This window comes from Salmo salar, chromosome 17, assembly GCF_965601325.2.
Source record: "Salmo salar chromosome 17, fSalSal1, whole genome shotgun sequence".
Taxonomy (NCBI): Eukaryota; Metazoa; Chordata; class Actinopteri; order Salmoniformes; family Salmonidae; genus Salmo; species Salmo salar.
Window position 1 is genome coordinate 54,003,446 of NC_138307.1, and position 18,173 is coordinate 54,021,618.

Sequence of the window (18,173 nt, forward strand, 5' to 3'; positions counted from 1 at the left end):
GCCCACCTAGGGCTGGTGTTGGCACTGACATACTCACACACACACACACACGCCGCTCCTCTAACCTAATGTGTGGTTAATAAAAGGTGGCCGCCGTGCCGCTGTCTCTCTCCTCTGTGACATTAGTTGAAGGTGCCCTTGGCTCACGCTAATGCCTGTTTACCCCCCAAAGAAAACTGGGGCTGCGTCTCAAATCGCACCCTATTTCATTTATAGGGCTCTGGTCATAGGGCTCCGGTTAAAAGTAGTGCACTATATAGGGAACAGGGTGCCATTTGTGACGAATTCTGGAATCCATGTGGAAGAAGTAGAGCGAGAAAGAGAGAGGAGCGTTTTATTCTGGCGATGACTTCACTCTGAAGGACTGAAAACAGAACCCAGGTTTTATACCTTAGAAGAACTTCTCCTATTGGTCGTTATCAACCTGAGACCTCTCATTGTATTTCTGTTCCTCTTTTTCTGGGTGAATCGTTAACGTATGTCTAGCAGACTGAGAATGTTTGATGTGTACTTAGTACTCTCACACACACACACACACAGCGATGCTCTACCTGGGAACCTCCAAAGGTGTGCTCCGAAAACAATCCCCACTGTGACAAGTGAAGCAACAGGGTTATGTGTGTGTGTGTGTGTGTGTGTGTGTGTGTGTGTGTGTGTGTGTGTGTGTGTGTGTGTGTGTGTGTGTGTGTGTGTGTGTGTGTGTGTGTGTGTGTGTGTGTGTGTGTGTGTGTGTGTGTGTGTGTGTGCGTGCGTGTGCGTGTGTGCGTGTGTGCCTGTCTGCGTCCATGTGTGTGTTTTAATGTGTGTGAAACAACCCACTGTGACATTAACAAATGCATTGTTGTCACAGCAGGCTAGCCTTTAATAGCCGTTGTCCTGTGAAAGTTAATGGACTCACTCTCCCGCTCAGGTACTTTCATATTAAAATCCCTCTCTGAATATTATCCATCCACGGCTCCATCCCTCTATCCAGCATCCAGCACAAATTAATTATTGGTTATATCGCTGTCTCCCCTTTTCAGTGCTAGGTCACCCAAACTCTGCATTAATTGCTTGAGCATATGGTTCCAAACAGATTTTAGCTGTGGGACCCACACTTTACGGTGTGATTTTTCCGCACACTCAGATGTTGTCCATATTGTCAAGGCTGGCAGCTATTGTTCCCCCCGTTTACTTCATACAGCTAATTACGCCCTAATAATAACTTTACCTTGGAGTTTTTCTCCTCTCCGTGCCAGCAAACCTATGGCTGAGAATGCAAACACACACATAGCAGACAGAAAGAACACACACACACACACACCGGACGGTGGATAGAAAGACATTGAGAACGTTCATTTCTGAAAGAACGCGAAACAGAGCGAGGGAGGGAGAAAGGGGGAAGGAACGAGACGGAGGAAATACTTGATCCCATCATCCATTTAACTCACCTACCTGTCCGTCATCCTGCGGTGACATAAGAGGATGATGTCATTGAATGTTTTATAATATTGCAGATATTTGTTTCTACAGGTAATAGCTTATTCCTTTTGTTCCTTGGGTTTGAATTATATTTCATTCAACCGTTGGTTATGAAACTATAAGGCCCACCTGGGTTTGGTATCTTCAATCCATCTATCTAACTCTCATACTGCGGACTATCTCTCCCATGTCTCTCCACATCTCTTCTGTCCGTCATGTCGCTCCTCAGTGTCTTTGTGTTGTTTTTGGCAGAGCAGTCTTCAGCTGAACACGCACACGTACACACTCGCTCACACACAAACACACACAAACACACAGTCTTCGGCTTCCACCATCTGTCTCCTACTTCTCTCTCTGTGCCGAACACTCAGACTCTTCCTCTTGCCAAAGTCACTGAGTTTGTATTTTTTCTCTGAGTTCTGGAAACCTTGTGAAGAGGGATGGTGTGCTGCCGACTCAGAGTGCTCCTCTCTCCTCGCTCCTCTCTCCTTGGGGACGGAAGAAGCCAGGCCAGCTGTTATGAGAGTTTAGCAGTGATTCTTCCTCGTGACTCCCTCGTTGTCTCAGTAATCAACAGGACAGGACTCCCTGACTCTGACCTGTCTCAGCTCATATACACAGCTCTGTATCAGACTCAGGTGCTCAAGAGGAGAGGAGAGAGTACGTACTTGCGTGTTGGATAGGGGTGTGCGGCGGGAGGGGTGTGTGTGTGTGTGTGTGTGTGTGCACTCTTCTGTCCCTGTGTGTGTCCGTGTGTGTATATAGCTGCACATGTGTGTGTCTGTGTGTCAGCATTCTTCAGTTTCTTCCTTCTAATCTTGTTCATGGCCAGATGACCTTACCTGACCTCGCTACGCTGAGCTGTGATTGTGTCTAGAGGTTAAAGGTCACAGACACGGACCTGATACCCCCTCTGTGAGGAACAGACAATACCCCAAGCTGGCCTACATTGATACAGATAGAGCAGCCTTCTGCTTCTGTCTGCTCTGTTCCCCCTCGCTACCCAAGATCAATATCTGACTACACCTGGACTGGTCGCTCACATACCTTCCCCACCCCAGTCAGATACATACATCCATATGCTCAGTAAACTGATCTCTCTCTATCGCTCTCTCCTCCTCCCCCTCTCCTCCTCCTCTCCGCTCCTCCTTCCCTCTCCTATCCTCCTCTCCTCCTCCCCCTCCACCCGTCTCTCAGCAGGTCCAGGGGCAGCTGCCTCCGTTGATGATCCCAGTGTTCCCTCCAGACCAGAGGACTCTGGCTGTCGCCGCTGCCCAGCAAGGCTTCCTGCTGCCCCCTGGGTTCAACTACAAACCAGGCTGCAGTAAGTACTAACAGTCTCCTCAAACTGACTATTCTCTGTGGGCCTAGATTGGGACATGTCAGTGGGGTTGTTGCCACGCCACAACATGTGTATTTTCTACAGAGACAGGGACCTTCTCTCTCTCTCTCTTCTCTTCTTCTCTCTCTTTCTCTCTCTCTCTCTCTCTCTTCTTCTCTCTCTCTCTCTCTCTCTCTCTCTCTCTCTCTCTCTCTCTCTCTCTCTCTCTCTCTCTCTCTCTCTCTCTCTCTCTCTCTGTCTGTTGGCTCATTCCTTCACTTGGCTCATCCTTTTGTCTCCATTTTCAATTTTCCAGAAAATATTTTTTTCAAAGCAACCAAAAAAGCCTCATCCTGTGGGACTTGTTATTGGCCGCGGCAGTCCGGCTGTGAGGCAATGTGTTGTTTACCGCGAGAAGCAACACGCGTGTGCCAGGAACGACATTCCGAATACCGTAGGAACACGCCAGGGGGTAGAGTGACCTGCCCCAGGTTCCCTCACATTAACACGGGCCCCCGCCAGAACATGCATCCAACACGCCTCACACACGCCTGTCCAACAATCCTCGCGCTCGCCTCCCCCTACAGACAGACAGACTGGTCTCTCTAAGGTCCAGCTCCTCCCCCAGAAACTAACAGCTTCCTAAACAAGTCTCCTTCCAGTTTCAATTAATGCCGTGATGTGCCAGTCCTCGCCCACCACCCACCGCCCACTGCCCACTTAAAGACCCCCGCTGTCTTGGAGGAATATTACTGTCTTTTCTCTGCCTGAGCCAAGGAGAATGGTGTTGCTCTGAATGACAGAGAGTACTGCTGTCCTTCTGAAACATCAACACTTGTTGACTTTTGAAAGTTAGACTTGTACATGGGTTATATGCTATGCACACTAGTAGTACACTTCACTGCCATCACACACACTTCATACATACACATAGTACATGGTACATACTGCACCCCAGTGGTTCTCAATCCTGGTCCCGGGGACCCAAAGGGGGGCACTTTCTTGTTTTTGCCCTAGCACTACACACCTGATTCAAATCATCAACTCATCGTCAGGCTTGGATTGATTCGAATCAGGTGTGTGGTGCTAGGGCAAAAACAAGAATGTGCCCCCCTTTGGGAGAGTGCATAGGCAAAGAGCGATTGCAGGAGGGTGCAGGCGGATAGAACAGAGAAAGAAAAAGAAAGAGAGGAGAATGGAAAAGAGACAGAACAGAAAGAGTGCTGCGACGATGACGTCGACCTCGCTGGCTTAATTACATCCAGGGCATCTTTATCTTCCCCAGGACCAGGATTGAGAACACCACACACTGTAGACAGAACACACACACACACACACACACACACACACACACACACACACACACACACACACACACACACACACACACACACACACACACACACACACACACACACACACACACACACAAAATACACAATTTGCCCAGTGTGGCCTCTACTCTTGTCCCTATCCATCCATCCATCCATCCATCCATATCTCTCTCTCTCTCTCTCTCTCTCTCTCTCTCTCTCTCTCTCTCTCTCTCTCTCTCTCCTCTCTCTCTCTCTCCTCTCTCTCTCTCTCTCTCTCTCTCTCTCTCTCGCTCTCTCGCTCTCTCTCTCCTCTCTCTCTCTCTGCCTCTGTCTCTCTCTCTCTCTCTCTCTCTCTCTCTCTCTCTCTCTCTCTCTCTCTTTCTCTCTCTTTCTCTCTCTTTCTCTCTCTCTGTGAGAACTCTCAGTCCTGCCCAGTAGTCTAGGGAGATGCATCTCTCTGGCCAAGAGCAAACATGTTTGCTTTCTTTATTTCTCTCTTTTGTTACAGCCGTCCCCACGAGGAGCATGAATATCTGCCTCTCCGTTGTTTGTTTAAGGAGCAGGAGGCAAAAATGTCTGGGGCCAAAATGGCACCCTATTCCCTGCATAGTGCACTACTTTTTGACCAGAGCCGCATCGGTAGTGCACAATGTAGGGGATAAGGTGCCGTTTGGGATGCTCCCTATCTACCAGAATACACATCCACTGAAATAAGGATCCCTCTAAAAAATGCTACTTGAACCCTGGCATTTTTTGTGTCCCAGAGTTGTATGGGAAAAATGTTTTGGAGAGGCTGAATGCTGAAGTCTGAAATACTGCTTATTGAGACCGGGTCCTGGGTCAGGACTGATTGTTACAAAGCCAGGCACACACCACACACACACACCACACACACACACACACACACACACACACCACACACACACACACACACACACACACACACACACACACACACACACACACACACACACACACACACTAGTGCCATGGCCAGAGCGGAGAGACCCAGTGTATTGTCCTGATATAGCATTGTGACGAAGTCACTCTGGGACCCAGTCAGATATGCAAGGGTCATACCCTGAGAACATTGTGGTGTATTAGTGTCACTGTTTATATCTGACTGTCTATGCCTAGTGGCAGTAATATTCCACTGCCATGGCATTCATTTGAATAGATACGCCCTTTAAGGAAGTAAATACATCCATTTATCAAAACACAAGTGTCTTTCACTCTCTGATGTTCTGTTTACACAAAATAACACACACTCTCATACTGAGGAGAATAAGAACACTGGTGGCTTAATGAAATCTGTCATCTTTCGGTCCTCATGTTCTCCCTCTATCCCTCCTCCTCTCTGTCTTCTCCCTCTATCCCTCCTCCTCTCTGTCTTCTCCCTCTATCACTCCTCCTCTCTGTCTTCTCCCTCTATCCCTCCTCCTCTCTGTCTTCTCCCTCTACCCCTCCTCATCTCTGTCTTCTCCCTCTATCCCTCCTCCACTCTGTCTTCTCCCTCTACCCTCCTCCTCCTCTCTGTCTTCTCCCTCTATCCCCTCCTCCTCTCTGTCTTCTCCCTCTACCCCTCCTCCTCTCTTCTCCCTCTATCCCTCCTCCCTCCTGTCTTCTCCCTCTATCCCTCCTCCTCTCTCTCTTCTCCCTCTACCCCTCCTCCTCTCTTCTCCCTCTATCCCTCCTCCTCCTGTCTTCTCCCTCCATTCCTCCTCCCTCCTATCGTCTCCCTCTATCCCTGCTCCCTCCATTCTTCTCCCTCTATCCCTCTTCCCTCCTATCTTCTCCCTCTATCCCTCCTCCCTCCTATTCTTATCCCTCTATCCCTCCTCCCCCTGTCTTCTCCCTCTATCCCTCCTATCTTCTCCCTCTATCCCTCCTCCCTCCTATCTTCTCCCTCTGTCCCTCCTCCCTGTCTTCTCCCTCTATCCTCCTCCCTCCTATCTTCTCCTCTATCCCTCCTCCCTGTCTTCTCCCTCTATCCTTCCTCCCTCCTATCTTCCTCCCTCTATCCCTCTTCCCCTCTGTCTTCTCCCTCTATCCCTCCTCCCTCCTATCTTCTCCCTCTATCCTTCCTCCCCTCTGTATTCTCCCTCTATTCCTCCTCCCTCCTATCTTCTCCCTCTATCCCTTCTCCCTCCTATCTTCTCCCTCTATCCCTCCTCCCTCCTATCTTCTCCCTCTATCCCTCCTCCCCCTGTCTTCTCCCTCTATCCCTCCTATCTTCTCCCTCTATCCCTCCTCCCTCCTATCTTCTCCCTCTATCCCTCCTATCTTCTCCCTCTATCCCTCCTCCCTCCTATCTTCTCCCTCTATCCCTCCTCTCTCCTATGTTCTCCCTCTATCCCTCCTATCTTCTCCCTCTATCCCTCCTCCCCCTGTCTTCTCCCCTCTATCCCTCCTATCTTCTCCCTCTATCCCTCCTCCCTCCTATCTTCTCCCTCTATCCCTCCTATCTTCTCCCTCTATCCCTCCTCCCTCCTATCTTCTCCCTCTATCCCTCCTCTCTCCTATGTTCTCCCTCTATCCCTCCTATCTTCTCCCTCTATCCCTCCTCCCTCCTATCTTCTCCCTCTGTCCCTCCTCCCCTGTCTTCTCCCTCTATCCTCCTCCCTCCTATCTTCTCCCTCTATCCCTCCTCCCTGTCTTCTCCCTCTATCCTTCCTCCCTCCTATCTTCTCCCTCTATCCCTCTTCCCCTCTGTCTTCTCCCTCTATCCCTCCTCCCTCCTATCTTCTCCCTCTATCCTTCCTCCCCTCTGTATTCTCCCCTCTATTCCTCCTCCCTCCTATCTTCTCCCTCTATCCCTTCTCCCTCCTATCTTCTCCCTCTATCCCTCCTCCCTCCTATCTTCTCCCTCTATCCCTCCTCCCCCTGTCTTCTCCCTCTATCCCTCCTATCTTCTCCCCTCTATCCTCCTCCCTCCTATCTTCTCCCTCTATCCCTCCTATCTTCTCCCTCTATCCCTCCTCCCTCCTATCTTCTCCCTCTATCCCTCCTCTCTCCTATGTTCTCCCCCTCTATCCCTCCTATCTTCTCCCTCTATCCCTCCTCCCCCTGTCTTCTCCCTCTTCCCTCCTATCTTCTCCCTCTATCCCTCCTATCTTCTCCCTCTCTCCCTCCTATATTCTCCCTCTATCCCTCCTATCTTCTCCCTCTATCCCTCTTCCCCTCTGTCTTCTCCCTCTATCCCTCCTCCCTCCTATCTTCTCCCTCTATCCTTCCTCCCCTCTGTATTCTCCCTCTATTCCTCCTCCCTCCTATCTTCTCCCTCTATCCCTTCTCCCTCCTATCTTCTCCCTCTATCCCTCCTCCCTCCTATCTTCTCCCTCTATCCCTCCTCCCCCTGTCTTCTCCCTCTATCCCTCCTATCTTCTCCCTCTATCCCTCCTATCTTCTCCCTCTAATCTTCTCCCTCTATCCCTCCTCCCTCCTATCTTCTCCCTCTATCCCCTCCTCTCTCCTATGTTCTCCCTCTATCCCTCCTATCTTCTCCCTCTATCCCTCCTCCCCCTGTCTTCTCCCTCTATCCCTCCTATCTTCTCCCTCTATCCCTCCTCCCCCTGTCTTCTCCCTCTATCCCTCCTATCTTCTCCCTCTATCCCTCCTCCCTCCTATCTTCTCCCTCTATCCCTCCTCCCTCTGTCTTCTCCCTCTTCCCTCCTATCTTCTCCCTCTATCCCTCCTCCCTCCTATCTTCTCCCTCTCTCCCTCCTATATTCTCCCTCTATCCCTCTCTCCCTCCTATCTTCTCCCTCTCTCCCTCCTATATTCTCCCTCTATCCCTCCTATCTTCTCCCTCTGTCCCTCCTCCCCTGTCTTCTCCCTCTATCCTCCTCCCTCCTATCTTCTCCCTCTATCCCTTCTCCCTCCTATCTTCTCCCTCTATCCCTCCTCCCTCCTATCTTCTCCCTCTATCCCTCCTCCCCTGTCTTCTCCCTCTATCCCTCCTATCTTCTCCCTCTATCCCTCCTCCCTCCTATCTTCTCCCTCTATCCCTCCTATCTTCTCCCTCTATCCCTCCTCCCTCCTATCTTCTCCCTCTATCCCTCCTCTCTCCTATGTTCTCCCTCTATCCCTCCTATCTTCTCCCTCTATCCCTCCTCCCCCTGTCTTCTCCCTCTATCCCTCCTATCTTCTCCCTCTATCCCTCCTCCCCCTGTCTTCTCCCTCTATCCCTCCTATCTTCTCCCTCTATCCCTCCTCCCTCCTATCTTCTCCCTCTATCCCTCCTCCCCCTGTCTTCTCCCTCTATCCCTCCTATCTTCTCCCTCTATCCCTCCTCCCTCCTATCTTCTCCCTCTATCCCTCCTATCTTCTCCCTCTATCCCTCCTCCCTCCTATCTTCTCCCTCTATCCCTCCTCTCTCCTATGTTCTCCCTCTATCCCTCCTATCTTCTCCCTCTATCCCTCCTCCCCCTGTCTTCTCCCTCTATCCCTCCTATCTTCTCCCTCTATCCCTCCTCCCTCCTATCTTCTCCCTATATCCCTCCTCCCCCTGTCTTCTCCCTCTTCCCTCCTATCTTCTCCCTCTATCCCTCCTCCCTCCTATCTTCTCCCTCTATCCCTCCTCCCCTGTCTTCTCCCTCTATCCCTCCTCCCTCCTATCTTCTCCCTCTCTCCCTCCTATATTCTCCCTCTATCCCTCCTATCTTCTCCCTCTGTCCCTCCTCTCTCCTATCTTCTCCCTCTATCCCTCCCCTCTCCTATCTTCTCCCTCTATCCCTCCTGTCTCCTATCTTCTCCCTCTATCCCTCCTCTCTCCTATCTTCTCCCTCTATCCCTCCTCTCTCCTATCTTCTCCCTCTACCCCTCCTCTCTCCTATCTTCTCCCTCTACCCCTCCTCTCTCCTATCTTCTCCCTCTATCCCTCCTCTCTCCTATCTTCTCCCTCTATCCCTCCTCTCTCCTATCTTCTCCCCTTATCCCTCCTATCTTCTCCCTCTATCCCTCCTTCCCCTGTCTTCTCCCTTCATCACTCTTCCCACCTGAATTCTCCTTCCATCCCTCCTCACCCATTTTCTCCCTCCATCCCTCCTCCCACGTGTCTTCTCCTTCCATCCCTCCTTTCTGCCCCCAGCCCTGACCTTTCCCTCCCATAGTAATTACACAGGCCTAGCTATCTGCAGCTGGGTGCTAATAACCTGCTCCCTTCTTTTTTATTTCCTATTCTCTCCATTCCTGATTCATCACACTTCACTTACTGCCAACATGGCCTACTGAGACGAGGACGGGGGGGGAAGACAGAAAAAGTGAGAGAACAAGAACAAGCATAGAGAGAGAGTGCATAAACAAAGAGCGATTGCAGAAAGAGGGTGCAGACGGAGAGAACAGAAACAGAGAGAGGAAAAGAAAGAGAGAGAATAGAAAGAGTGCTACAACGATGACGTCACCCTCGCTGGCTTAATTACGTCCAGGGCATCTTTATCTTTGAACACCTTCAGAGTCTTTGTCAGGAGGTATTAGAGAGAGGCCACACAATCAGCCTTTCATTAGGACGCACCAGATACAGGACAAAGGAGGGCTTTAGAACGGACCGGAGAAAGGGAGGGAGCTCAGACGGAGGGATGGAGGTGGAGAGGGAGGAAGGGAAGGAGGGAGGGAGGGGAGGCAGATGGAGGGATAGAATGTAGAACAAGGGGAGAGAAGAGTAAAGGGTCTATCTGGACTGAAGGTAGAGGGGCAGAGAGAGAGAAGGGATGGGGGATCATTTGGCCTAAATAGAGGACAGGGAGGAAGTGAAAGGAGAGAGGTCACACACGGGAGTGTCAAAGATGTCTCGGTGTAGAAAGAGAAAAGGAGGTAGAGAGGAGGTGGGGCCATGTTATGGAGAAAGGGCTGTGGGAGTGCACATAGAAGAGTGTGAAGGTGTTGAGAGGGTGAGGACAGAGGATAGAGAGAAAAAGAGAGGGAGGGGAAAGGAAGAGGGAGAGAGGCACAGTCTGTTGTCCAACATAAATTGTAGGGAGGCACTGAACAGGAAAAGAAAGGAGGAAGTGAAGGAAGAGAGGAAGGAGTGATAGCTGACGTGTATTTTTTCTTTTCCTCTGTCCAGGTGACCCTTACCCTCTCCAGCTGGTCCCTACTACCATGGCAGCAGCTGCTGCCGCGGCAACCCCAGGCCTCGGTCAACTACAGCTCCAGGTGAGACCAGCACCATGCTGATGGTTTTATTTGCCTTAATACATAGAGTTAAACCTTTCTATTGTGAGATTGCAATGTTGTTGTGTTTTAGGTCCAAGGATATCGCCCTAACTCAGTGGTGCTCAAACCTCCCCTCAGAGACCCTCAGACGTGTGATCTGTGATCTGTGAACTAACTCAGCTGGTTCACCTAGTGAAGGGCTTGATAATTAGTTGACGAGTTCAAACAGGTGTGCTCTGGAATAGTTGAAATACACGGAATGGCTGGGGGTCTCCGAGGAGAGGTTTGAGAACCACTGCTACCTGACTAAGCTGGTGCTTCTGTTTTCTGTTCGATGACAGTGTTAGGTTACCATAGTGATGCTCTTTTGTTCTGGAGGAGAGACCTTGAGCAGAGAATAGAATCACTAAAGTGCTACTTATTGTTCACTCTCATAAGACTGGAGTCATAGAAACCCCAACATTCAGTTAAAAAGACCAAAAACAGAGTCTGCAGTATTGTCACTCTGGCTCTGTAATATTTTGAATACTGTGTGTGTGAATGGTAGGGACGGAGAGGGTCTGAAGTGGAGATCGACAGGACTATTGAACAGTTTGGAGTAGACTCCAACTACAACAACCCAGCCTGGTGGTACTTACAGGTTAGGACACACACACACACACACACACACACACACACACACACACACACACACACACACACACACACACACACACACACACACACACACACACACATTCCACTCCCCAACACACACGATTACCCACTATTTCCCTCATGTTTTCCTCTCCCTCCCGCCTCTTCTCCCCTCGTTTATCTGAGAGAGTAGCCCACTTGTTCCCTCCATCTGATAAATCTGGAGAAGAAAAAAAAGAGTGATAAAAGACAAAAAATCCCCAGCATCTGTTCCTCCGCTCTGAGAGGATGGAGGGATGAGCCCATCTTTAGCCCTCGCTGTCTCCCTCTGTCTCTCTCCTTCCCTCTCTCCGCTCTGAGAGGATGGAGGGATGAGCCCATCTTTAGCCCTCGCTGTCTCCCTCTGTCTCTCTCCTTCCCTCTCTCCGCTCTGAGAGGATGGAGGGATGAGTCCATCTTTAGCCATCGCTGTCTCCCTCTCTCTCTCTCCTTCCCTCTCTCCGCTCTGAGAGGATGGAGGGATGAGCCCATCTTTAGCCCTGGCTGTCTCCCTCTGTCTCTCTCCTTCCCTCTCTCCACTCTGCATATTTACAATAAGTGGGCTATTGTCAGTTAATCCTGACCCCGGAACAGATCTTAGGGCTGTGTCCCAAATGGCACCCTATTCCCTACATAGTGAACTACTCTGGTCTAAACTGGTGCATTATATGGGGAATAGGGTGCCATTTGGGACTCATGCTAAATATGCAGCGCGGAGATCTTAGACACAGATCCGCGACTGCCTCAGGACCCCTTCTCTCAGGGGTTAAGAGCCTGGGCGGGCGTTCTCTCTGCTGCCTGTCTGAAATACATTAAGCCCAGAAGATCAGTGGACACAAAGCACACACAGACCCAGGTTGCCCCGCAACGCATTATCACTGTAAAGGCAGGGGAGGTGACACACACACACACACACACACACACACACACACACACACACACACACACACACACACACACACAGACACACTGCTGAACACTCACACTCAATCAGTGAAACACAGCTACACCTACGTATTTGCACACATATTACCAGAAGAGGACAGCTTTCTCGCTTAACCTGTGCTCACACACACGCGCACACACCAGGCTGGGTTATATAGGTTAAGCTTTGCCTGTTAAATACATTTGCACCTGTCTGACTTACACAGTCAGTGCACCAGATTCAGTGCTGATATCGAACTAGGCTGAGCTATGTAATTCTATCATCAAAGGTAGCCACTGTTGTCTGTAAGGCTTCATTGTGTGTGTGTGTGTGTGTGTGTGTGTGTGTGTGTGTGTGTGTGTGTGTGTGTGTGTGTGTGGTGTGTGTGTGTGTGTGTGTGAGCGTGTGTGAGCGTGTGTGTGTGCGTGTGCGTGTGCGCGCGTGCGTGTGTGTGTGTGAGCGTGTGTGTGAGCGTGTGTGTGAGCGCGTGCGCATGCACACGTGCGTGTGTGTGTGTGTGTGTGTGTGTGTGTGTGTGTTCGGGAGGAGGGGGGGTCATATCTTGTCCCTGCATATCTCAGTGAGATCTTGGTTCCATATGTTCCGTTGTGTTCAGATTGAGAAAATCTCCCCGATTTGAAGGGCTTTGTCGCAAGTCAATTGGATTTAAACAGAACAACAACATAAAAAACCGACATCTATCAACATCGCTTGCTGGTGCTAGCTAGCAGCCTTCTTTAAATCCCCTCAGAAAGAGAAAAACACAGATTAAGTCTGTTATAAAGAAATGATTTAGTGAGGCTAACCCAAACACAAATGTCTGAATGTGGTATATTTCCTCTGGGAGTGTTTGTTGTGGTGTTTTACAAGCGTGTGTGTGTGTGTGTGTGTGTGTGTGTGTGTGTGTGTGTGTGTGTGTGTGTGTGTGTGTGTGTGTGTGTGTGTGCGCGCTCGTGTGTGTGTGCGTGTGGTGTGTGTGTGTGTGTGTGTGTGTGTGTGTGTGTGTGTGTGTGTGTGTGTGTGTGTGTGTGTGTGTGTGTGTGTGTGTGTGTGTGTGTTTTACAAGCGGTTGGCTGCTGAGCTCTGAGACTAACATAACAATTACCTGCCCCCGTGTCACAACCACTAGAGATGAGGGAACGACAACGTGGCCACCAAATAATACACTGGGGCTAGTGGAGGGGAGATACACACAACCACACACTAAAACACACAACCACACACTAAAACACACAACCACACACTAAAACACACAACCACACACTAAAACACACAACCACACACTACACAACCACACACTAAAACACACAACCACACACACACACACACAACCACACACACACACAACCACACACTAAAACACACAACCACACACTAAAACACACAACCACACACTATAAACACACAACCACACACTAAAACACACAACCACACACTAAAACACACACACACAACACACAGTAAAATACACACACACACACACACACAACCACACAGTAAAACACACACACACACACACACACACACACACACACACACACACACACAGTGAAATATACACACACACACACACACACACACACACAGTCAAATATACACACACACACACACACAACCACACAGTAAAACACACACAACCACACAGTAAAACACACACACAAACACACACAACCACACAGTAAAACACACACACACACACAACCACACAGTAAAACACACACACAACCACACAGTAAAACACACATACACAACCACACAGTAAAACACACACACACAACCACACAGTAAAACACACACACACAACCACACAGTAAAATACACACACACAACCACACAGTAAAATACACACACACAACCACACAGTAAAATACACACACACACACACACAACCACACAGTAAAACACACACACACAACCACACAGTAAAACACACACACAACCACACAGTAAAACACATACACAACCACACAGTAAAATACACACACACAACCACACAGTAAAATACACACACACAACCACACAGTAAAATACACACACACAACCACACAGTAAAACACACACAACCACACAGTAAAATACACACACACAACCACACAGTAAAACACACACACACAACCACACAGTAAAACACACACACACAACCACACAGTAAAACACACACACACACAACCACACAGTAAAACACACACACACAACCACACAGTAAAACACACACACACAACCACACAGTAAAACACACACACAACCACACAGTAAAACACACACACACAACCACACAGTAAAACACACAAAACCACACAGTAAAACACACACACACAACCACACAGTAAAACACACACAACCACACAGTAAAACACACACACAACCACACAGTAAAACACACACACAACCACACAGTAAAACACACACACAACCACACAGTAAAACACACAGAACCACACAGTAAAACACACACACACAACCACACAGTAAAACACACACACACAACCACACAGTAAAACACACAGAACCACACAGTAAAACACACACACACAACCACACAGTAAAACACACACACACAACCACACAGTAAAAACACACACACAACCACACAGTAAAACACACACACACAACCACACAGTAAAACACACACACAAAACCACACAGTAAAACACACACACACAACCACACAGTAAAATACACACACACACACACACACACACACACACACACACACACACACACACACACACACACACACACACACACACAGTCAAATATACACACACACACACACACACACACAGTCAAATATACACACACACACACACAACCACACAGTCAAATATACACACACACACACACACACACAACCACACAGTAAAACACACACAACCACACAGTAAAACACACACACAACCACACAGTAAAACACACACACACACACAACCACACAGTAAAACACACACACAACCACACAGTAAAACACACATACACAACCACACAGTAAAACACACACACACAACCACACAGTAAAATACACACACACAACCACACAGTAAAATACACACACACACACACACAACCACACAGTAAAACACACACACACAACCACACAGTAAAACACACACACAACCACACAGTAAAACACATACACAACCACACAGTAAAATACACACACACAACCACACAGTAAAATACACACACACAACCACACAGTAAAATACACACACACAACCACACAGTAAAACACACACAACCACACAGTAAAATACACACACACAACCACACAGTAAAACACACACACACAACCACACAGTAAAACACACACACACAACCACACAGTAAAACACACACACACAACCACACAGTAAAACACACACACACAACCACACAGTAAAACACACACACACAACCACACAGTAAAACACACACACAACCACACAGTAAAACACACACACACACACAGCCACACAGTAAAACACACAAAACCACACAGTAAAACACACACACACAACCACACAGTAAAACACACACACACAACCACACAGTAAAACACACAGAACCACACAGTAAAACACACACACAGAACCACACAGTAAAACACACACACACAACCACACAGTAAAACACACACACACAACCACACAGTAAAACACAGAACCACACAGTAAAACACACACACACAACCACACAGTAAAACACACACACAACCACACAGTAAAACACACACACACAACCACACAGTAAAACACACACACAAAACCACACAGTAAAACACACACACAACGACACAGTAAAACACATACACAACCACACAGTAAAACACACACAAAACCACACAGTAAAACACACACACAACCACACAGTAAAACACACACACACAACCACACAGTAAAACACACACACAACCACACAGTAAAACACACACACACAACCACACAGTAAAACACACACACACAACCACACAGTAAAACACACACAACCACACAGTAAAACACACACACACAACCACACAGTAAAACACACAGAACCACACAGTAAAACACACACACACAACCACACAGTAAAACACACACACACAACCACACAGTAAAACACACACACACAACCACACAGTAAAACACACACACACAACCACACAGTAAAACACACACACACAACCACACAGTAAAACACACACACACAACCACACAGTAAAACACACACACAACCACACAGTAAAACACACACACACAACCACACAGTAAAACACACACACAAACCACACAGTAAAACACACACACAACCACACAGTAAAACACACACACAAACCACACAGTAAAACACACACACACAACCACACAGTAAAACACACACACACAACCACACAGTAAAACACACACACACAACCACACAGTAAAACACACACACACAACCACACAGTAAAACACACACACAACCACACAGTAAAACACACACACACAACCACACAGTAAAACACACAGAACCACACAGTAAAACACACACACACAACCACACAGTAAAACACACACACACAACCACACAGTAAAACACACAGAACCACACAGTAAAACACACACACAACCACACAGTAAAACACACAGAACCAACCACACAGTAAAACACACACACACAACCACACAGTAAAACACACACACCAACCACACACACACACACAGTCAAATATACACACACACACACACACACACACAGTCAAATATACACACACACACACACAACCACACAGTCAAATATACACACACACACACACACAACCACACAGTAAAACACACACAACCACACAGTAAAACACACACACAACCACACAGTAAAACACACACACACAACCACACAGTAAAACACACACACAACCACACAGTAAAACACACACACACAACCACACAGTAAAACACACACACCACAACCACACAGTAAAACACACACACACAACCACACAGTAAAACACACACACACAACCACACAGTAAAACACACACACACAACCACACAGTAAAAACACACACACACACACACAACCACACAGTAAAACACACACACACAACCACACAGTAAAACACACACACAACCACACAGTAAAACACACACACAACCACACAGTAAAACACACACACACAACCACACAGTAAAATACACACACACAACCACACAGTAAAAACACACACACAACCACACAGTAAAACACACACAACCACACAGTAAAACACACACACAACCACACAGTAAAACACACACACACAACCACACAGTAAAACACACACACACAACCACACAGTAAAACACACACACACAACCACACAGTAAAACACACACACACAACCACACAGTAAAACACACACACACAACCACACAGTAAAACACACACACAACCACACAGTAAAACACACACACACAACCACACAGTAAAACACACAAAACCACACAGTAAAACACACAAAACCACACAGTAAAACACACACACACAACCACACAGTAAAACACACACAACCACACAGTAAAACACACACACAACCACACAGTAAAACACACACACACAACCACACAGTAAAACACACAGAACCACACAGTAAAACACACACACACAACCACACAGTAAAACACACACACACAACCACACAGTAAAACACACACACACAACCACACAGTAAAACACACAGAACCACACAGTAAAACACACACACACAACCACACAGTAAAACACACACACAACCACACAGTAAAACACACACACACAACCACACAGTAAAACACACAGAACCACACAGTAAAACACACACACAGAACCACACAGTAAAACACACACACACAACCACACAGTAAAACACACACACACAACCACACAGTAAAACACAGAACCACACAGTAAAACACACACACACAACCACACAGTAAAACACACACACAACCACACAGTAAAACACACACACACAACCACACAGTAAAACACACACACAAAACCACACAGTAAAAACACACACACAACGACACAGTAAAACACATACACAACCACACAGTAAAACACACACACAACCACACAGTAAAACACACACACACAACCACACAGTAAAACACACACACACAACCACACAGTAAAACACACACACACAACCACACAGTAAAACACACACACACAACCACACAGTAAAACACACACGCAACCACACAGTAAAACACACACACACAACCACACAGTAAAACACACACACCAACCACACAGTAAAACACACACACAACCACACAGTAAAACACACACACACAACCACACAGTAAAACACACACACACAACCACACAGTAAAACACACACACACAACCACACAGTAAA

The 18,173-nt window shown here is 47.8% G+C and overlaps 1 protein-coding gene across 1 annotated transcript in view; it reads left to right on the forward strand.

Moving 5' to 3' along the window:
• The window catches only part of LOC106576150 (transcription factor SOX-5), a 97,625-nt gene that overhangs the window by 49,037 nt on the left and 30,415 nt on the right, over positions 1-18,173 (forward strand). The window contains 3 exon segments of the mRNA XM_045699761.2: positions 2,659-2,785; positions 10,163-10,251; positions 10,799-10,891. Coding sequence (XP_045555717.1) covers positions 2,659-2,785; positions 10,163-10,251; positions 10,799-10,891 — 309 coding nt within the window.